The sequence below is a fragment of the Solanum stenotomum genome, chromosome 10 (genome assembly GCF_019186545.1).
Source record: "Solanum stenotomum isolate F172 chromosome 10, ASM1918654v1, whole genome shotgun sequence".
NCBI lineage: Eukaryota > Viridiplantae > Streptophyta > Magnoliopsida > Solanales > Solanaceae > Solanum > Solanum stenotomum.
This window is the reverse complement of record NC_064291.1, coordinates 40,534,531-40,559,175: the sequence shown is the minus strand read 5'-3', so window position 1 is coordinate 40,559,175 and position 24,645 is coordinate 40,534,531. Positions and strand designations below refer to the sequence as shown.

Here is a 24,645-nt window from a genome sequence, read left to right as displayed (position 1 = left end):
ACAGAGTTACTCTACTAAAGCTCAAAACTAATTATATATACATGACTTGTTCTGTTTACAGATGATTATTTATCTACTTAAGCTTGGTGTTGAAGTAAATGCTTTGAACCAAAAAGGATATACATCATTAGATGTAGTTGAAGCAGATGCAAGTAACTCTGGTGCTCTTGCAATCATCCCTGCATTACAAGAAGCTGGTGCCAAAAGATGTGACCAATTACCACCAAATTTTCAAGACATCCAACAGGTAGATGCATCACCAATTTTGGGATCGCCATGGCAAAGAAAAACTACTAGCTTTCTGTCTCCGTCCTCATCATCTCAACATTCGTATTACAATAATAATCATCATCAAAGGAAGCGCAACAACAATAATTATCGCGCTACTAGGACAAAAAAAATCAAGCTCCAAAGTGAAGGTCTAAGGAATGCAAGAAAAACGATAACAATTGTTGCAGTACTAATAGCAACTGTGACATTTGCTGCTGGTGTTAATCCTCCTGGTGGATTTAATCAAGAAAATGGAAAAGCATTATTGGGTAAAAAAACCGCGTTTAAGGTGTTTTTGATATGTAACATTGTGGCACTTTTCCTTTCCCTTGGAATTGTTAACGTCCTTGTTAGTGTTATCCCATTCAAGAGAAGAACAATGATGAAATTAATGGTGGCAACACATAAAGTAATGTGGATTTCTACATTATTTATGGCATCAGCTTATATAGCTGCAATATGGTCAATATTGCCACAAGGAAAAGGGGATCATTGGGTGCTAATTGAAGTTGTGATCATAGGAGGAGGGTGCACTATGGCTGTGTTTCTAAGTTTGGGTATTTTGTTAGTGAGACAATGGAAAAGGAAGAGTGAATGGAGAAAACAAAGAGAGGATCATAAGAAGATGAAAGATGGAAGTCCTAAGAGTAATACAAGTACAGTTCAAGAAATGAAAGTGGTGAAGAAAGAAAGTCATGAAGGTAGTACTAACTCAGACGTTGATAGCTCAGATCATGGTTACCATTTGTTTTTATTACCTGCATTCATAGATCTATTCTCGCAAGTCTTTAAAGTAGAAAATAATGTATTAGTTTCGGAAGCAGCCTCTCTATCTCCACGAGGTAGTAGTAAGGTCTGCTTACATTCTACCCTCTCCAGACTCTATTTAGTGGAATTTCACTGGATATGTTGTTGATATACTTTAAGTTTCTAATATGAAAGCTAATATGTTATTAGTTTGGCTTTAGTGTTGTGTTCTCCTCTATTCGTGATTACCTTAAACCAATACAGTTTAATTTATAAATGTGGTTGGTGTTATGGTTTTTTGGAGAGATGCATGCAAGCAGAAAATATGAATGAAAAATGTTCTCATATAAATTTTAATAATCATAAACAAACTAGTAGACAACTCCTATGGTTAAAGTATTAGATTCTTTACCAAAACTAAGTTTGAGGCTGATAACTCAACTTTCTTCTTGATTGACATATTTTAACATAATTTATGCATCCTCATTTGTAATATCATCATGGAGTGTATTAAAAATTCTGTGGTGATCAGAAAGTACTTAGTTCTCTCTAGCTCTTTGTCACGACCTAGACCGTCGTGAGTGGAACCCACACTAATCCTCCGGTGGGAGAACCATAACTATAACCCAACAAAGCAACTTAACCAAAAACTAAATATTTAAAACTACGGAAGCAGGTTTAAATAACTAAATAGATAATACGGAGTTCACATAAACTCCGAAAGTCTTAACAAACAACTAATGAACTGTTGCGGAAAACAACCCCTAGAACCTAGAAGTCATTGTATCAAAACATCCAAAGTTCAACAAGTCTAAGGAAAAGGGGTACAACCCTAACCAAACATAAGCAAACTACTAAAATATGTCTAAGTCCGAAAAGAATGGACTAAGCAAAATGAAAGACTCCATGGCAGCCTGAAAGAACTGGCTCACCCTTGAAATCCGGTCTCGATCACTGATCTTCTAATTGAGGTCTATCAATAGCCGCCTGAAGATGCCCTGTACTCAACAAAGAACGAGAAAGTGCAGTATCAGTACACAACTACAGGGTACTGGTAGGATCACACGGCTATTCCAGTAAGCACAATATATATAAGCAATCACAACATAGTAAACACACATATACAAAATATATATACAAGTATCATTTCAGGAACAATGTTCAATTCCGCATTCTCAATAACAATTAGATATGACAACACGATGGTCCTCTCATGGAATCCATATCCAAATTGTTAGTGTGTCGAAACGTGACATCCGATCCCAATTAGTGTGTCAGAACGTGACACATGATCCAATGTATGTGTCAGAACATGACATCTGATCCCAATTAGTGTGTCGGAACGTGACACTTGATCCAATGCATGTGTAGGAACGTGACACCTAATCCAATCAACATAACCACAACCACAATCACACTCATAATGTACATTCTCATAATCATACAATCAAGTGTTGATTCATGGCATACAATGGTTCATTCATACTCATTTACATTAGGTTTGATCAATAGTGCTTCATTCACATACATACACATCACACAAACATGAAATCAAACCATCAACTATCTCAAAACCAAGATTAAATCCCCCTAAGGCACTTAAATCTTTCCTTTTCGGATTCATTCCGCTTGTTCTAGGTAATATAACGCAAGGATCAATAAATTAAGGTCTAATTATCCGAATTATAACAACTCAATAACCCAAGACCAAACCCATGATCCTAAGATGCATCTAGGGCTTTTCTCACCATCAACTTTAGGCCAAAACCCTCTCTCAACGATAATTACCCATGAATTTACATTCTACTAATCGAAAAACGGATTAGGGGAGTAAAATCCTTACCTTTAGCACCAAAAGTCATGAAAAACTGTCAAGAATTCGTCCTGGGTCGTCTCCTAACTCTTAAGAACGAAGTTTGTAGAAAAATAATAAAATTAGGGCTTTTTCCCGCCTTAAGTCGCAACTGCCTCGCCATAGCGGACCCATCCCGCTACAACGGGCTCGCCCTGGCGGCTTGCGCGAAGACAACACGTCAGAATTAGAGTTTCAAACCCCCATTTCACAACACACCTTCAACCCATGACATTCAAAAACTACCTGTTCACGCTAAGATCAGTTTCGGGAGTTCTACTCGCTCGAATTCAATTCCGTAAAGTCGTATAGTTTCCTTAATGTCTTTGCTATCCACTCATTTCATCAAATTCATTATTACATCTCTCATTCATTACCAAATTTCCCTAGACTTCACATGACTCAGATTTTGTCAAAATTTGGACTAGGCTAGGAATTTTCAAGTCATTATTCAAAAGTTTTCTGGCCCCAATTCTTTCCCCATTGGCTTTTCCCTAACGACGAAATCAGGTCGTTACAATAGATACCAATTTACACATCACTCGTCCCCGAGTGATCAACTAGGAAAGACTGGCTAAAGTAAGGTTAGAGTAGTACCTGAATCGTCGAACAACTGGGGATACTTGTCTCGCATGTGCTTATTGGTTTCCCAAGTAGCTTCTTCAATCAGATGATGCTTCCATTGGATTTTGACAGATGCAATATCCCTTGACCTTAACTTGCGAACTTCCCCATCTAGAATGGCTATAGGCTCCTCCTCATAAACTCTAATTATCGACCTTCCGGTCTGCATACTTTTTATGCCTGTTTTGAGCTGCTAGAAACATCTCCCGAATAAATTTCACATTCCCTAATGATTCTCATCAAAAGGTTCCGCCTTAAATGCATCAAACCAACCAATGAGAGACCTACATCTCCTCCTATACAGTGCCTTAAATGAAGTCATCTCAATACTCTAGTGATAAATATTGTTGTATGTAAACTTAAATAACAACAAAAGTTATTCCCAATAACCACCAAAGTTGATCGCACACACGTCTACAACATGTTATCAAGGACGTTGACACAATCATCAGGATGAATCCTTTCTCACATAACCATGATAACATCCTAAATCAATACTCGCTACAATTAGAGGTGAACTGAACCAACCAACACATACTCATAATACCCAAACAGACATAGTTCTTATCAACATCTCCATCTCACAACATAAATTTCCATAAGCTTAAGTTATAAAAATTTGATCTTTAGACATCAGATACTCATCGAAAGATATGTCTAAGCATACAAACCCTCTAACAACACTATCGAAATGCTAGATTAGTAATTGTGATGGTAGATTACCCTTAAGAACAGTAGAATTGGACCCAATGATTACCACATTCAACCACACATAATCGATACATGACCTCGACGACTAGATGAATATTAAGATTGTCAGACAACCATAAATACGCATGGTAGCTCTTTTATAAATTCTCATAAGCAAGGTGATACATGCAAAACCACTGGAATACTTTAACAACTCCAAGACAACACCAATTGTGTCATCTCAATTAACCAAGTGTTCCCAATCATCTCACTCAACCAAGAGAACATTGCAAGATCGATACACCTGATCCACCACTAGCCCAACAAAAGTGAAAACACACGTGAGCATAGCTAGTGAATCATACTCACCACCATGTACAAAATGAAATAGATGGTCACAAAAGAATTTACGGAATAAAGATCGAATAACACTAAAGGTTTTCCTCTAAAGAGCCGATACCAACCACTTCCATTTAGTTGACTCCACATAGTCTTCACATCATTTCAGTGAGCCCACAATCTCAATACTAACCACCATCATAAACACTCAAACCATTTACCTTACTCTAAACCAACACTTTTTAAATGCAAACATTTCTTAGGTATTTCAACAATCAAAAGTAATAAACTTTACGACTCAAACCAGGTGCAAGTCCTTTCATATGCTCAATATATGATACAATTGATCATTTCTCACATTGCAGTTTCATACCTTGGCAAAATATAAACATCCCACGAAAGTAGAGTTACAATGAAAATTTTGAATTGTAAATTCAACTGTATAACACAATCCCCTTATCTATCAACATTAGCTTGTACCTTGAAATTTTTTATGAATTCATGGATCTTCGTTTATCATTGATCGTATCTCTGTCGATCTTACAATATCTTTCGCTAGAAATTCAATCGCACACATTACCAAACTCAAAAACAAAAACAAAGCACTTATCATCACACTTGACACCATAAAGGTAATGTAGCTAGATCTTAAGAGCAAACACTACATCTACCAACTCCAAATCATATGTTGGGTAATTTTGCTCATGCACCTTCAACTGCCGCGATGCATAATCTATGACATTCTTATCCTGCATCAACACAACACCCAAATTCGAATGTGAAGAATCACAATAAACAATGAAATCTTTACCTTCTACCGATAGTGCCAAAATAGGTGTTGTGATTAAAAGAGTCTTGAGCTCTTGAAAGCCCTCTTTGCATTTTTCAGTCCATTTAAAAGGTACCTCCTTAGCCCTTGCAATCAAATAAATTATTCTTTCTCTCGCCTCTCTCTAAAGGTTATACTACATCCCACTATTTTTTTTCTTCATTATGACTCTAGCTCTGAGTTGTCATTATCCACATCAGATTCCTTAGCCCCAACCTTAGAGCAACAATTATGAGACTTTTCACTGAACACTTGGGTGGCAGTTGGTATTGAATGTTTAAAGTCTATGTAAATTTCTCTATAGGGTATTTCAGCAAACACCTTACAGGAAAGGTTTCTTGAATAATCCTCATCATCAATTTTAATTTACAGAGGTGAATCCCCATCACAATTTCTATCAGTTAACAACATAAAGTAAGTAAACTCAGTGGGGTGCAAAAAATTGCTGATGGAAGCGTCAAAGATCTTTGGAGGGACTTTAGAATTAGCTGCAGGTTGTGAGTTGTCACCATCTAAATCAGAAGCATTTTTTCGATTCTGTGGCCTCCTTTTGTTTTCCATTGGCTAAATCAGATTCAATTGCAACATGAAGANTTTTTATGGTTGGAATATTGTCACATTTTTTGTGTTTTAATGTGACAAAACAATTAGGTTAATATTTCTATTTATATATTTGTACTTTTATTTGAAAAAACCTTAATAAATATTATAAAGATAATTTTATTTGTGGATTTGATTAACAAGTAGTAACATTAACATGATGTAATATTGTTTTGTCGATATTTATGATAATATTTTTAAATTATAATTTATAATTTATTTTAATAATTACAAAAAAAATATAATTTTAAAAAAAGTGGGTTGGCCCGGCAAGCCTGTAGCCCACGTACTTATGGGTTGGGCCGACCGTTTTTCGGCCCACACCAAAAATGGGCTAGCCCGGCCTGACCCGTAAAATGTCAAAGCTTGTATGGGTTAGCCCGGATGGGGTGGGTTAGCCCATATTGACAGCTCTAGTATTTAGTTCAAAATATTTGTCATTTTGGAAAATCAAAATAAAATAAATATTTGTCATTTTGGAAAACCAATATAAAAGTATTTAAATATTCTTAAAAAACTTGAAAGTAAATAATTTTAACTATATACATAAAGACATAAATAAAGTGCATATTTATTAAATTGAGATAAAGGGTAAAATATTTCAATACTTGTAATTTTTTAAATGCCATGCAAAAGGGAATATGGTCAGATGTCTCTACTTACCCGTCATCCTATATAATATAGCATTTTATTATAATAATCAAGTTTTCTTTGGAACTGCTTTTCATGTTATGATATTTTTTTATAAGAACATCTCGCTATAGCAATCAAAAAGTATTTGAACAAAAAACATTTTCATTAGTACCAAAGATCCTTATTTTGTCAAACAATTGATTGCAGAAGTAGTGAAGGAATTGGTTAAAGTTCGACCTGATTTTGCTTGGAAAAAGGATGAGTTGATGAATGGTTGCAGTCCTTTACATATAGCATGCAGCAAAGGGCACTTAGATATAACAAGAGAATTGCTAAAGCTAGACATGGACCTTTCTGGTTTACAAGATAATGAAGGCAGAACTCCACTTCATTGGGCAGTCATTAAAGGAAGAGTGAACATTATATCTGAGATACTCTCAGTGAGTCTTGAATCTTCTGAAATGACAACAAAACATGGTGAGACAATTCTTCATTTGGCTGTCAAGAACAATTACTTTGAAGTACTCAAGTTCTTGATGGAGTCTCTTGATGTTTCAAATCTCATGTTGTGTTCTCCTCTATTCGTGATTACCTTAAACCAATATAGTTTAATTTATAAATGTGGTTGGTGTAATGTTTTTTTGGAGAGATGCATGCAAGCAGAAAATATGAATGAAAAATGTTCTCATATAAATTTTAATAATCATAAACAAACTAGTAGACAACTCCTATGGTTAAAGTATTAGACTCTTTACCAAAACTAAGTTCGAGGCTGATAACTCAACTTTCTTCTTGATTGACATATTTTAACATAATTTATGCATCCTTATTTGTAATATCATCATGGAGTGTATTAAAAACTCTGTGGTGATCAGAAAGTACTTAGTTCTCTCTAGCTCTTTGTCACGGTCTAGACCGTCGTGAGTGGAACCCACACTAACCCTCCGGTGGGAGAACCATAACTATAACCCAACTAAGCAACTTAACCAAAAACTAAATATTTAAAACTATGGAAGCAGGTTTAAATAACTAAATAGATAATACGGAGTTCACATAAACTCCGAAACTCTTAACAAACAACTAATGAACTGTTGCGGAAAACAACCCCTAGAACCTGGAAGTCATTGTATCAAAACATCTAAAGTTCAACAAGTCTAAGGAAAAGGGGTACAACCCCAACCAAACATAAGCAAACTACTAAAATATGTCTAAGTCCGAAAATAATGGACTAAGCAAAATGAAAGACTCCATGACAGCCTGAAAGAACTGGCTCACCCTTCAAATTCGATCTCGATCACTGATCTCCTAATTGAGGTCTATCAATAGCTGCCTGAAAATGCCCTGTACTCAACAAAGAACGAGAAAGTGCAGTATCAGTACACAACTACAGGGTACTGGTAGGATCACACGGCTATTCCAGTAAGCACAATATATATAAGCAATCACAACATAGTAAACACACATATAAAAAATATATATACAATTATCATTTCAGGAACAATGTTCAATTCCGCATTCTCAACAACAATTAGATATGACAACACAATGGTCCTCTCATAGAACCCATATCCAAACTGTTAGTGTGTCAAAACGTGACACCCGATCCCAATTAGTGTGTCGGAACGTGACACATGATCCAATGTATGTGTCATAACGTGACATCCGATCTCAATTAGTGTGTCGGAACGTGACACTTGATCCAATGCATGTGTAGGAACGTGACACCCAATCCAATCAACATAACCACAACCACAATCACACTCATAATGTACATTCTCATAATTATACAATCAAGTGTTGATTCATGGCATACAATGGTTCATTCATACTCATTTACATTAGGTTTGATCAATAGTGCTTCATTCACATGCATACACATCACACAAACATGAAATCAAACCATCACCTATCTCGAAACCAAGATTGAATCCCCCTAAGGCACTTAAATCTTTCCTTTTCGGATTCATTCCGCTTGTTCTAGGTAATATAACGCAAGGATCAATAAATTAAGGTCTAATTATCCGGATTATAACAACTCAATAACCCAAGACCAAACCCATGGTCCTAAGATGCATCTAGGGCTTTTTCTCACCATCAACTTTAGGCCAAAACCCTCTCTCAACGATAATTACCCATGAATTTACATTCTACGAATCGAAAAATAGATTAGGGGAGTAAAATCCTTACCTTTAGCACCAAAAGTGGTGAAAAACTATCAAGAATTCGTCCTGGGTCGTCTCCTAACTCTTAAGAATGAAGTTTGCAGAAAAATAATAAAATTAGGGGTTTCCCGACTTAAGTCGCAACTGCCCAGCCATAACGGACCTATCCCGCTACAACGGGCTCGCCCTGGCGGCTTGCGCGGAGACAACACGTCAGAATTAGAGTTTCAAACCCCGATTTCACAACACACCTTCAACCCATGACATTCAAAAACTACCTGTTCACGCTAAGATCAGTTTCAGGAGTTCTACTCGCCCGAATTTAATTCCGTAAAGTCGTGTAGTTTCCTTAACGTCTTGGCTATCCACTCATGTCATCAAATTCATTATTACATCTCTAATTCATTACCAAATATCCCTAGACTTCACATGACTCAGATTTTGTCAAAATTTGGACTAGGCTAGGAATTTTCAAGTCACTATTCAAAAGTTTTCTGGCTCCAATTCTTTCCCCATTGGCTTTTCCCTAACGACGGAATCAGGTCGTTACAATAGATACCAATTTACACATCACTCGTCCCCGAGTGATCAACTAGGAAAGACTGGCTAAAGTAAGGTTAGAGTAGTACCTGAATCGTCGAACAACTAGGGATACTTGTCTCGCATGTGCTTATCGGTTTCCCAAGTAGCTTCTTCAATCAGATGATGCTTCCATTGGATTTTGACAGATGCAATATCCCTTGACCTTAACTTGCGAACTTCCCCATCTAGAATGGCTATAGGCTCCTCCTCATAAACTCTAATTATCGACCTTCCGGTCTGCATACTTTTTATGCCTGTTTTGAGCTGCTAGAAACATCTCCCGAATAAATTTCACATTCCCTAATGATTCTCATCAAAAGGTTCCGCCTTAAATGCATCAAACCAACCAATGAGAGACCTACATCTCCTCCTATACAGTGCCTTAAATGAAGTCATCTCAATACTCTAGTGATAAATATTGTTGTATGTAAACTTAAATAACAACAAAAGTTATTCCCAATAACCACCAAAGTTGATCGCACACACGTCTACAACATGTTATCAAGGACGTTGACACAATCATCAGGATGAATCCTTTCTCACATAACCATGATAACATCCTAAATCAATACTCGCTACAATTAGAGGTGAACTGAACCAACCAACACACACTTATAATACCCAAACAAATATAGTTTTTATCAACATCTCCATCTCACAACATAAATTTCCATGAGCTTAAGTTATAAAAAATTGATCTTTAGACATCAGATACTCATCGAAAGATATGTCCAAGCATACAAACTCTCTAAGAACACTATCGAAATGCTAGATTAGTAATTGTGATGGTAGATTACCCTTAAGAACAGTAGAATTGGACCCATTGATCACCACATTCAACCACACATAATCGATACATGACCTCACGACTAGATGAATATTAAGATTGTCAGACAACCATAAATACGCATGGTAGCTCTTCTATAAATTCTCATAAGCAAGGTGATACATGCAGAACCACTGAAATACTTTAACAACTCCAAGACAACACCAATTGTGTCATCTGAATTAACCAAGTGTTCCCAATCATCTCACTCAACTAAGAGAACATTGCAAGATCGATACACTTGATCCACCACTAGCCCAACAAAAGTGAAAACACACGTGAGCATAACTAGTGAATCATACTCACCACCACGTACAAAATGAAATAGATGGTCACAAAAGAATTTACGGAATAAAGATCGAATAACACTAAAGGTTTTCCTCTAAAGAGTCGATACCAACCACTTCCATTCAGTTGACTCCACATAGTCTTCACATCATTTCAGTGAGCCCACAATCTCAATACTAACCACCATCATAAACACTCAGACCATTTACCTTACTCTAAACCAACACTTTTTAAATGCAAACCTTTCTTAGGTATTTCAACAATCAAAAGTAATAAACTTTACGACTCAAACCAGGTGCAAGTCCTTTCATATGATCAATATCTGATACAATTGATCATTTCTCACCTTGCAGTTTCATACCTTGGCAAAATATATCACCACGAATGTAGACTTACAATGAAAATTTTGAATTGTAAATTCAACTGTATAACACAATTCCCTTATCTATCAACATTAGCTTGTACCTTGAAAATTTTTATGAATTTATGGATCTTCGCTTATCATTGATCGTATCTCCGTCAATCTTACAATATCTTTCGCTAGAAATTCAATCGCACTCATTACCAAACTCAAAAACAAAAACAAAGCACTTATCATCACACTTGACACCATAAAGGTAATGCCGCTAGATCTTAAGAGCAAACACTACCCGTACTAACTCCAAATCATATGTTGGGTAATTTTGCTCATGCACCTTCAACTGCCGCGATGCATAATCTATGACATTCTGATCCTGCATCAACACAACACCCAAATTCGGATGTGAAGAATCACAATAAACAATGAAATCTTTACCTTTCATCGATAGTGCCAAAATAGGTGTTGTGATTAAAAGAGTCTTGAGCTCTTGAAAGCCCTCTTCGCATTTTTCAGTCCATTTGAAAGGTACCTCCTTAGCCCTTGCAATCAAATAAATTATTCTTTCTCTCGCCTCTCTCTAAAGGTTATACTACATCCCACTATTTTTTTTCTTCATTATGACTCTAGCTCTGAGTTGTCATTATCCACATCAGATTCCTTAGCCCCAACCTTAGAGCAACAATTATGAGACTTTTCACTGAACACTTGGGTGGCAGTTGGTATTGAATGTTTAAAGTCTATGTAAATTTCTCTATAGGGTATTTCAGCAAACACCTTACGGGAAAGGTTTCTTGAATAATCCTCATCATCAATTTTAATTTACAGAGGTGAATCCCCATCACAATTTCTATCAGTTAACAACATAAAGTAAGTAAACTCAGTGGGGTGCAAAAAATTGCTGATGGAAGCGTCAAAGATCTTTGGAGGGACTTTAGAATTAGCTGCAGGTTGTGAGTTGTCACCATCTAAATCAGAAGCATTTTTTCGATTCTGTGGCCTCCTTTTGTTTTCCATTGGCTAAATCAGATTCAATTGCAACATGAAGAACTTCTGGCGGAGCTACATGTGCTACATTAATGGAGTCAAAATAGGTCACACTCTCTATTGAACTTAAGAAGCTCCATTGTCGAAATCTCAAAAGCAATTTCACCTTGAAATGGTTCCAATCATAGAATTGTTTGGTGCGAAACAAACCATCAAACCAAATAAGAGCTTCACTATCAAAATAGAAGGAAGGAAGAGGTAAGCAGTCCTTTTCAGAGAAGCCAAGGTAGGTAAAATACCATTCCGCTCGAAAAATCCACTCTTCTGGATTACTACCACTAAATCGATCTAGTAACACCGCAACCATTAGAGAACGATCAACGAAAGCACCAATGTAATGAACTCGAATCCAATAATAACACTAACCAGTCTCTCAACTATATTAGTTAGGCTACAGTTTAATTACAATTTCAGAAAGTAAATACAACGACTCAAAAGGTAAGAGTCAAACGAAAATGCAGAAATATTAAAAGTAAGGACTAGGATCGACTGAAAAAAGAGACAAGGAACTAGACCGATAGAAAGCAGGATGAGAGATATAGACTTTGCCTAAGCATGATCACAAAATGCATAAACTATTCTTTCCAATGGAGGGTCCTTTTAAAGTAGTTGTTAATTGGGCATGCATGGATCCCAAATCAACCTTTGTGAAGGTCTTTTGGTTCTATTTCTCAATCTAATAGTTACTTGTGTGACACCCCTTCTGTACAGTTGTAAAGTTGCAGGAACTGTAGTGGTTGGTCAACACTGCAACAGAGGTGTGTAAAGGATGTAGTCCTCAACCAATGGTGTTTCTCCTAGGTTTATGTCTCTCTTACAAAGAGAACATGATGACAAGATTAAGCCTAGTTTTTGCAAATCAAGAATATTCAAGGAAAAGTCATTTTCAAGAAAGAACTACTCTCATACACAACAAGAGACCTGATCGAGCATTGCAATGTCTTACGTTGTTGTTTGAGTTTTTAAGGTCTTATGCTCTCATAATGTAGATAAGAACCTATGATATAAAGGAGTGTAGAAGGTTTCACCTTTATTTAAAAATGAGAGGAAGCCTATATAATTATTCCCAACAAAGGGTTGTATTAACATGTGTTTATTGTATCTTATCAGAAACGTCACAATTCTTCTGAAAAATCATAATTCATTGAAAAAGTCGACCCTTAGAAAAGTCACAATTAATTCTTTAATATGAAAATATGTCTGCTTATTAAACATTCAAGTTACTTAGGTTAAAAATGAGTCATCTATTTATAGTCAAGAAAGAATAGTATAAACATGTATTTATTGAGCCTTATCAGATTCGTCACAATCCTACACAAAAATCACAACTCTTCAAAAAAGTCACAATCCATGAAAAAAATTATAACCCTACTGAAAAAATAATCCTTCGATATTAAAAAAGTATTTGCTTTTAATATAATATAAAAAAATAAATAAATTTTTATTTTGAGATATTATAATAATTTAACATCCAATTTAGATTTCATATTTTCAAGATAATACAATACACACTACAAACACACACAATTAGTAGTAGCCAACAAGGCAATATGGCGGCGCCTCTACTGGAAGAAAAGACAAATGCCTTCTCGAAGAAAAAAAAGTGTTGCCTTAAGAAAAAAAGGCACGAAAGAAAAGAAGAGTTTTGGTCCAAATCAGTGTTTTCAAAAACGATTTAGGGGTGAGTTTTGGGTGAATTTCGGAGTGGGGCATATCAAAATTGCTTCGGAATGCAAATTAAAGATGTAAATCTATAGTGCGTAAGTCTAAGAATTTGGAGCGTAAGCTCCAAGCATAAAAACGTAGTCTCTGGGCGTAAAACGTACACCCTGGGCGTTATTTTATTTTTTTTGAACCTTTTTTGCTTTAAATTAATCAAGCTATCAGACAACATTCTCAACATGTGCGGGTATAAAGTCAAATTTTATAAAGAGGTCATATTTATTTTAATTGACATACATAAATTGAATAATTATAATATTTAGTATAGTTCTATAAATGAGGTTTGAAAAAGTAGGATATACGCGGACATCATGAAGCAATAATGTAAACAATATAAATTTTCAATAAAATGAAAGATATATAATATAAAGTTAGAATAATAAAAAATCCGATTCAAAAATTTGAAAAATTTATATAATGATACTAAAATGGTGTTGCGCTGAATTTGAAAAGTTGATATAATAATATTAAAATAGCGTTGATTAGTTTTAGTATTGAATCAAAGAAAACACCAAAAAATAAATTTGTTCTTTTAAAAACACGCAACAATAGATTTTGCATAATGTAGAAGGTTTGAACTTTGACCGTTTGAGAAACTTTCATAATGAGAGATTAAAATTTGTGAAAGAATAATATAAAAAAAGTGAATATAAGAATAATAATGTTGGTTCATGATAATTGCAGGATATAAAATGAGGCAACAAATAAATAGCCACATAAAAAAGGATGATACAATACAATAAACTAAACATTATTCTATTTGTCGATTATGACAACTATTCTTATATTAAATAAGGTAAAAGTTATTATATTATCTACTCTTTTTTTTTAAATCTATCTATGTATGATATTTTTTTATATTCATAATTTAACTCAAAAAGTCATGGATTCAAATCCTATTCACACCATAGAATCTGTTTGTAAGAAATTATGTGTCATTGTTTGGCGTCTCAAAGATTTGGGTGGAATAATACAAAAAGTTATGTACGACCTTAGAGTCACAAAATTAAAGCAAAGATTACTAATGAACAAATAATGTTGATGCAAGAGGTGAGGTCACATAGATTGATAATGATGTCTCCCTAGGTGAAATTATGAGGTATTTTCCAAGTAAAACATTACACATAATAGATACTAATGAATTCACATGTGTTTCCTACTTCACTTCGTTTACAACAACAACAATCCTAATATATTTGATATAATTTTATAAGTAATTTTTGAAGGATAAGTATACGATGATTTTATCTTTACTTTGAAAGATAGAAAGATTATTTTGATAGATTCAATCGGCTCAAGTAAAAGCATTTTAAAATAATTTGTAAAAAGAAATAGGAAGCGAAGAAGTCGTAAAGGGAAATGTAAATTGAAAAAAGCATGACAAAGTATGTTGAAATGAATAATAACTGCAACAAAATAATTAGGTAATTGAAGTACGAAAAAAAACAACAAAAATTAAAAAAGCAAGTGCGTATGAGAGTACATATTACTACTAGTATAAAAAGAGAAGCTAGACAACATAATTATTATTTACTGACCTTCTACTTTAATATATGTCATTTATTACCGCTTATATATAATATAATATCCTCGATAAACTGAAATTGAATCACCTCTTCTGAACAAAAGTGAATTGATTTTTTAGATTATTCCGTACTCATTAACAAAACAAAAACAGAAACATTAATCATGCCACTATAAAGAGTAGATCATCTGTCTTCTAGTCTTAATCATTCGGACCATATCTAATTAATTAATTTTGGAAATTTAACACTTGATTTTATAAATAAACTACAAATTAAATTCCTAAATAATATACTTAATTTTGACTAAAAGGTGCTTTCATCCTTCCAAAACAATACTTAACTATGTCAATAAGTGTTGTAAAATAAATGATACAGACATCACAAATGCGTAATTGTCAACTCTTCTTAGAAGCATATGTTTTAATTTAATTACGTGCGTTGTTATATTTATTATTACTTCTTTATTTGTTCGTTGACTCATGACCTGAGTACTCAACTAATTACGTTGTTATAATTATTATTACTCCTATATTTATCACTATTTAACAAGTTATATTTATAATAAATTGATACGCTAAGGGACAATATAAGAAAAATAAACAGTTTAAACTGAGGCCGGTTTGTATAGGATTGGATCACGTGAATAATAGTTAGTTTAATTTATAAATGAAGGCAGTAAATTTATATATATAACATAAATTTATTAGACTTCATTTATAATCCCAAATAAAGTTAATACTTCTCATGAAGGAAGGGGCCACAAAAATGTTTTTTCACACTAAAGTTGTGGTTTGGAACCTCAAATTTAGAATTCCAAATTCTTAGTCCTGGTTCTGCCTCTAATATAGGCGAACTCTTTGGGTGTAGAAATAATTAATAGACTTCCGACCTACCCATACAAAACTATTCCAAGTAATATTGACTTTCACCATTTTGCTAGAGGCCGAGCCGCCGGCCAATATATATATATTATTTTTGGTACCCGTTTGACTAATTCAGATTCACGCTGCAAGTGTAAAGCTCCTTTCGGGGGATCAAGTGCTCCCTATCTATCAAGAATCTTTTCATATTCATGAGGGCTCGAACTTGAAATATCTGGTTAAGGGAGGAGTAGTTTCATCCACTGCACCACATCCTTTTATGTGGTTTATAAGAAAATGAAACGAAAAAGAACATGCTATAGTCCCTTAGCTAGGAATCTTCTTGGTTGCTGCAGCTGTGGAAAAAAATGACTTAAAAGTTTGCATAAATAGTGAGTCCCCTATGATAAACAAATTATCACACACTTTTAATTGATTAAAAAAAATGGACAGGCGGGTGAATGAAGCAGTTTTCAGAGGAGATGTTGAAGCCATTCAAAAACTGATTGAAGAAGATTCCAACATAGTAAAACAAACCATTGAGGGTTCATTACAACACACCATATTGCATCTAGCAGCTAGACTTGGCCATGTTGAATTGGTGAGGGAGATTGTCAAGTTGTTCCCGGAGATGGTGTCAGCGGAGAACCGGGATCAGGAGACGCCCTTACATGAAGCATGTAGAGAAGGGAGAGTAGAAATTGTGAGAATTCTGGTTGAGAATGATCCATCGATTGCTTATAAGTCAAATTTGTGGGATAAGAGTGTGCTTTATGTAGCATGTGAGAGAGGGAGGATTGAAGTGGTTAAGTATTTGTTACATAATAATAATATGCACATGTTGTTGATACTTGAAGTCGATATGTCCACTACTTCACTTCATGCTGCAGCTTCATCAGGCCATACAGGTAAATAAATTCTGCCAATTTTGAATATTCAAACTTCGAGTAAAACTCTATATAATGATAGTGTTCGAGACACTTGTTACCTTCTAATAGAGGCATAGTTAGCTAGGATTTTGAATTTACAAGTGTTAGGATTCTAAGTTAATGAGTTTTGAATAAAGCTACTAGGATTCTCTAGCTTTGTCCCTGCCTCCCACCCACATAAGTACTATGTCACTTTGTTAAGGACCAAGAATTAAGCAATTGGAATAAAATCATGTACAAAATAGTTTTTTTGTCTCTACTGAAAATTGAACTTTTAGTTTCTACGGACCTTTAGTAAGGATCGCCACACTTTTGGGTGCAACTAAGCTTGGAGATTGGACTCTCACTTGCATTGTTTGATATTGATATTCACAGAACTAATATAATATACTATAAATTGTACAGTAAGTCTTGAAATAGAAGGAAAGGGGACTTTGTTTTGGTTAAAAAAGTTGTTAGAGCATAAAAAGTACTAGTACATTTTGCAAAGTTATGCTTCTTTCCTATCAAATTAGACTTTAGTGTATAAAGAGTTCATCTCAAAAGTGATGGCCTTATATTTGCTCTTAAACTTACTAATTTAGGTATATGAATTGTACCCTCTTTTTATCCTAGGAAAACTATTACTCATCTCTAATTAATTATAAGCATAGATAAAAGTTGTTCTTGAACCAAAAACAGTTTTTAATCATTACAACAAATTTAATAAAAGATTTTATGGCAATTATTTTATGATAATAATATAATTATCGTTATATTTTATTTAGTGACAGTAATATAATATGAATATATAATCAACATTTTATACAAATATTATTCAAAGCTTTAGTAACTTTGAATACAATAACATTAGTTCAACTGTCACCAAATTATTTACAGATATAAATATATTATCTATAAAAGGGAAAAATTATTATCAGTAAATGTCTTTTTGTTATAGTGTACGATGAATGGCGTGTTGGATTTGAGTATGTGGTCGTAATTAGTTAAAAAGGAATTGGACTCCTAATTAATGGTGTCGGTAGTAGAATAGACAAATGTAGTTGATATATTAAAGTAAGTAGATATTATTTTCATCAAAGTAGAAAAATACTGATCAAAGATGAGAAAATAATTTTCAACAAGCCAAAAGAACACGTAAAAAAATTGATTTTTTTGACACATTTAATTCTTATTATTTCGTAACACCTAATTTTGTATATGACGTTGACTTCTGTGGACAATTTTTTTTTTCCAATTATTATTGCGATTAAGGTAAATCAAGGGATGACGTGATAATATACATCATTCTTGAAGTTGTTGTTGTTGTTATTATTATTATTATTATTATATTTAATTTAACTTAAGAGTAAAGACATATTACCCACTTAAATTTATTTTTTTGTTTTTTTAACGGTGTCACCATAAACAGTGGAAAAAAAATACTTACGTAACTATTCTCTTAACTCAAAATTGTCTAAATCGTAACATAATTTCGATAAATGTCCAGTTAAAATTACATGTTAAAATGTTGTACTCTTTTCTTTTCATTTTATTTGATCTTTATTGATATAACATTATTTCCCTTAACTTATTTTATTAAATTATTCTTATTTATTAATTTTTAAAATCTTAATTCAACTACTATTTTACTATATAGTTACTTAATAATAAGCATAATCTTGAAAGAAAAAAAGAATAAATCTATTTTAACTTATTAAAATAAACAAGTAAAAAATTATTTTTTAATATAAAAATCAAATCAAATAAAACTGCGAAAATGGTCTGTATTTTCAAATGTTCAGACGGCCAAAGTCTACGTCTGGGGCAAGTCCTCATTAAGAAACGAGTGTCCTGTCGTTATTCTCTTTTCTTTTTATTTAATTTAATTTGGAAAATTTGTGCTTTTATTCTATGAAAATATTGATAAATTTTAATGAGATTCTTGTGATAATATTCAGTTACACATATAACCTTTATTTAATTAATACAATTGTGCACTTTTGATCATTTTCTACTTCGTAAATTTAATAAATTATCCATTGTTGATCAATTTATTTAATTATCCATGCATGTGTTTCTGTTAAATCTGTGCAGTTACTTTTTATTTGAGTTTAGGGCGAGCGTACTAAATAGCACTGTGAATCTTTGCAGAGGCGAAGGTACCTTGAGATATAAATTCCATTAGTCTGGACGTATATTTAGACGTTGAACGAGTTTTATGTTCAGAAAACCTCTCCTAATTAAAATTAAAATTAAAATTGTGAAACAAGTCCTCAAATTAATACTAAAAAACTCAATATTCAACTTTTTATTAAATATAAAGAAGTTAAAAGAAAACTTAAATATTTAAATATATATTTTATTCCTAATCCTAAATTTTACTTTTTCTCTTCACCTTTCACCGGTTAAAGAAAGGAAATTATCAATGTGCAAACTGCAAAGCAAAAACATGTCATTCTTCATCACCTGTTCTGATTTGATGTTTTTGATTGTAGGATCCTTCGTTTATAAATCTCTATTCAATTGTTTAAAAAAACAATTTTGATTAGTTTTTTGAGATAAAAAAAATATTTCCAGTCCATTGTTGATTTTGATTAACATTTAAGATGAAACAATTCTATATATATTTTTAAGTATTATGTACTTTATTAAAATTTCTATAATTTCCATTTAGTTTTATATTTTTTATTATATTAATTTATAAATATTAAAAATTTATGATCCACGACCACGAGGCTATATCAAGCGCCACGATGCTTATGCCTTGTTTTGTGACCGTGCCTTTTAAAACAATTGTTTGAGGGTAATATAGTTTTGAAAATATCTAAACAGTCCCTGTGTCTTTTTCAAAGTATCATGATTACTAAAAGTATTTAGTCCAAAATATTTGTCATTTTGGAAAACAAAAATAAAATAAATATTTTTTTCATTTCCCACTGATTATTAATTATTCTTAAAAAACTTGAAAGTAAATAATTTTAACTACATAAATAAAGTACATATTTATTAAATTGAGATAAAGGGTAAAATATTTCAATACTTGTAATTTTTTAAATGCCATGCAAAAGGGAATATGGTCAGATGTCTGTACTTAACTGTCATCCTATTTAATAGCATTTTCTTTGGAACTGCTTTTCATGTTATGTTATATCATATGTATATGTTTTTATAAGAACATCTCGCTATATAGCAACCAAAAAGTATTTGAACAAAAAACATTTTCATTAGTACCAAAGATCCTTATTTTGTCAAACAATTGATTGCAGAAGTAGTGAAGGAATTGGTTAAAGTTCGAGCTGATTTTGCTTGGAAAAAGGATGAGTTGATGAATGGTTGCAGTCCTTTACATATAGCATGCAGCAAAGGGCACTTAGATATAACAAGAGTGAACATTATAGCTGAGATACTCTCAGTGAGTCTTGAATCTTCTGAAATGACAACAAAACATGGTGAGACTATTCTTCATTTGGCTGTCAAGAACAATCACTTTGAAGTACTCAAGTTCTTGATGGAGTCTCTTGATGTTTCAAATCTCATGAATTTTCAAGATACTGATGGAAACACCATTCTACATTTGGCTACTGTTAGGAAACTCACCACCGTAAGTTTTCTTTACTCTAGCCATTTCATTTTATGTGAAGGTGTTTTGATTGAACGCATAGAGTTTAAGAAAGACTTTGTTACATTTTTGTGGTTATATGTAATGTTTGAATTTGCGGTCAAAACTCAAAAACTTAACATAGATGAGTCTTTTATTAAAAACTCGATGGCATATTTGAGTCTTTTCCCTTAATTTAGTAACTATTCATGATTAATGAAATTAGTTTCCTGGATTGCTAAACAGAGTTACTCTACTAAAGCTCAAAACTAATTATATATACATGACTTGTTCTGTTTACAGATGATTATTTATCTACTTAAGCTTGGTGTTGAAGTAAATGCTTTGAACCAAAAAGGATATACATCATTAGATGTAGTTGAAGCAGATGCAAGTAACTCTGGTGCTCTTGCAATCATCCCTGCATTACAAGAAGCTGGTGCCAAAAGATGTGACCAATTACCACCAAATTTTCAAGACATCCAACAGGTAGATGCATCACCAATTTTGGGATCGCCATGGCAAAGAAAAACTACTAGCTTTCTGTCTCCGTCCTCATCATCTCAACATTCGTATTACAATAATAATCATCATCAAAGGAAGCGCAACAACAATAATTATCGCGCTACTAGGACAAAAAAAATCAAGCTCCAAAGTGAAGGTCTAAGGAATGCAAGAAAAACGATAACAATTGTTGCAGTACTAATAGCAACTGTGACATTTGCTGCTGGTGTTAATCCTCCTGGTGGATTTAATCAAGAAAATGGAAAAGCATTATTGGGTAAAAAAACCGCGTTTAAGGTGTTTTTGATATGTAACATTGTGGCACTTTTCCTTTCCCTTGGAATTGTTAACGTCCTTGTTAGTGTTATCCCATTCAAGAGAAGAACAATGATGAAATTAATGGTGGCAACACATAAAGTAATGTGGATTTCTACATTATTTATGGCATCAGCTTATATAGCTGCAATATGGTCAATATTGCCACAAGGAAAAGGGGATCATTGGGTGCTAATTGAAGTTGTGATCATAGGAGGAGGGTGCACTATGGCTGTGTTTCTAAGTTTGGGTATTTTGTTAGTGAGACAATGGAAAAGGAAGAGTGAATGGAGAAAACAAAGAGAGGATCATAAGAAGATGAAAGATGGAAGTCCTAAGAGTAATACAAGTACAGTTCAAGAAATGAAAGTGGTGAAGAAAGAAAGTCATGAAGGTAGTACCAACTCAGACGTTGATAGCTCAGATCATGGTTACCATTTGTTTTAATTACCTGCATTCATAGATCTATTATCGTAAGTCTTTAAAGTAGAAAATAATGTATTAGTTTCGGAAACAGCCTCTCTATCTCCACGAGGTAGTGGTAAGGTCTGCTTACATTCTACCCTCTCCAGACCCTATTTAGTGGGATTTCACTGGGTAAGTTGTTAATATAAACCAATACAGTTTAATTTATAAATGTGGTTGGTGTTATGTTTTTTTGGAGTGATGCAAGCAAGTAGAAAATATGAATGAAAAATGTTCTCATATAAATTTTAATAATCATAAACAAACTAGTAGACAACTCCTATGGTTAAAGTATTAGACTCTTTACCAAAACTAAGTTTGAGGCTGATAACTCAATTTTCTTCTTAATTGACATATTTTAACATTATTTAAGTATCCTCATTTATAATATCATCATGGAGTGTATTAAAAACTCTGTGGTGATCATAAAGTATTTAGTTCTCTCTAGCTCTTTGTCACGATCCAGACCGTCGTGAGTGACACCCACACTAACCCTCCGGTGAGAGAACCATAACTATAACCCAACTAAGCAACTTAACCAAAAACTAAACATTTAAAACTACGAAAGCAGGTTTAAATAACTAAATAGATAATACAGAGTTCCCATAAACTCCGAAAATCTTAACAAACAACTAATGAGCTATTGCGGAAAACAACCCCTAGAACCTGAAAGTCATTGTACCAAAACATCTAAAGTTCAACAAGTCTAAGGAAAAGGGGTACAACCCCAACCAAACATAAGCAAACTACTAAAATATGTCTAAGTCCGAAAAGAATGGACTAAGCAAAATGAAGGACTCCATGGCAGCCTGAAAGAACTGGCTCACCCTTGAAATCCGGTCTCGATCACTGATCTCCTAATTGAGGTCTATCAATAGCCACCTGAAGATGTCTTGTACTCAACAAAGAACGAGCAAGTGCAGTATTAGTACATAACCACATGGTACTGGTAGGATCACACGACTATTCCAGTAAGCACAATATATATAAGCAGTCACAACATAGTGTTTTACTCGAAAAGATAAATAAAATAAAAATGACAAAGTTTTCGAAAAATCGATCGAACTTATGATTTAAGAGAAATCAAATTTCCAAAAGAACAGAGTCGCCACTTAATTTTTTAGTAAAAATCAAGAAAAAACTTAAGGTTTTCAAAAGATTTAAACAGATAAAATCAATTGAAAATAAAATGGTTCGAAGTTCAATGTACATTCCGAGAAGGTGTTAGGCCCTCGGAATGCCCGCTAACTTGCGGTTGACTGACGATTTGACCAAAAAATGATTTTGACTAATTTTGAAATTTTAACTAAGTAAAAGAACTCATCACGACTTTGACTATTTTTGAAATTTTAACTAAGTAAAAGAACTCATTTATTTAAACTAATTTTTGAAATTTTAACTAGGTAAAAGAACTCATTTATTTTAACTTATTTATTTATTACTATTATTATTTTTATCATTTTATTTATCTTAAGGGGAAATGAACTAAAGGGGAATTTTCTAAAGGGAAATAGTTCAAGAGTAGGCAAGATTAGTAACGAAAATTAAAACTAAGTATAACATATAAGTATTCCAATTTGAAAAGAGAAATGAAATGGTTATCATCGGGAATTTAATTAAATTAAACCATAAAACAAACAAAGGGTTAGTCAAATACAATAAAATAAATAAGAGAGGGAAAGGAAATTATTAGAGTTGGACTTTGGCCCAAATCCAATTAAGTTGGCGTTTTAGCCCACTTGCTCTCCTTTAATTTCCTGATTTGTCTTCTTGGGATTTGGCCCACTTCTTGCACCACCTGTTCGGTACGCCTGTATTTTTGCACATTCCAACCCGCAATTTCGATTTGTCAACCTGTATATCATTGTGTTTTTCGCCTGTATATCGTTGTATACGGCCCATATGTCAGCCTTTCTTTTGGCCCTTTTTGAAATCTGAAATTCGATTTCCAACCCCTTTATTTCCATTTCCTGTTGGCTGACTCGATAGAAGATAGAATTGGGCCCCTAGGGCCCAATTAACGAAATGCAAGATCAAAGAGTTTCCAAGGGCTCGAGAGGAGCTGGTTTATACATAGAAAAGAATGAAACAAGATAAAAATCAATAATAGAGCATACTTTAAATCTATATAATGCAACCAAGATACATAAAATAGAAATAAGGCGAAAATGCATATGTTTAGTTTACTATACCCCGATTATACAAGGATGACAAAGGAATGCACACAATATTTAAAGAATCTCCACTTAGATTTGATACAACCTCATATGACAAGATAATGCTAAGCGAGGGTGATAAACAAATAAAATAAATAAAGTAAAAAGGGAGGAGGGGACAGTGGTCACATGGAAAAAGAGGCATGCACAATTGTTGGACAAGGACGAGAAAATGATCATCAATTTGGGCAAAAGCAAGCTATAGGAAATGCCTTATATCTAATACTATTGTTGGAAGAAAAGTAAAAATTAACAAGAACAAATTCATGGGTCCAACAACACTGTAAGAGCAAAAATAGAGCCGACTTTGATTAAGGCTAACATACAAGTCACAACTACAAGCGAGAATTAAGCTACTGTTTTGCTAAAAATGTCGGACAACCAAAATTTGTTTATTTCTTTATTTTTACAATCAATTGAAGCTTCAAAACTTAGTAAGATGCATGACGGGAGTGGGGCGAAAGGAATATAATCAAACCAGCTTGGAACGGCAGAAAAACGGGACATAACACACTGACCCAAGTTGACCTTCCCACCGTTATTAATTCATTTTTTAACTTAGTTAAACTGATGGACTTGAGATGAATCGACTCAACATGAAAGGTGATGAAACTTATACAATTAACGCTATTATGAATGAGGTTTTAAAGCTGCAAATGACTAATATACGAACCATACTAT

General features: G+C 33.5%; 1 protein-coding gene and 1 long non-coding RNA gene across 2 annotated transcripts; one reads left to right on the top strand and one right to left on the bottom strand.

The window, feature by feature from the left end:
* Window positions 1-15: 15 nt before the first annotated feature.
* LOC125841332 (uncharacterized) lies at window positions 16-20,857 on the bottom strand. Its single transcript, XR_007443791.1, has 2 exons — window positions 20,748-20,857; window positions 16-45 (listed from the first exon to the last, which is right to left on the bottom strand). It is a non-coding gene; the product is annotated as an uncharacterized LOC125841332 (long non-coding RNA).
* Window positions 16,362-21,904, top strand: LOC125841331 (ankyrin repeat-containing protein NPR4-like). Its single transcript, XM_049520441.1, has 3 exons — window positions 16,362-16,863; window positions 20,133-20,467; window positions 20,768-21,904. Exons 1-3 carry the CDS (start codon window positions 16,401-16,403, stop codon window positions 21,728-21,730), a joined length of 1,761 nt encoding a protein of 586 aa, XP_049376398.1. The 5' UTR covers window positions 16,362-16,400; the 3' UTR covers window positions 21,731-21,904.
* Window positions 21,905-24,645: the final 2,741 nt, after the last annotated feature.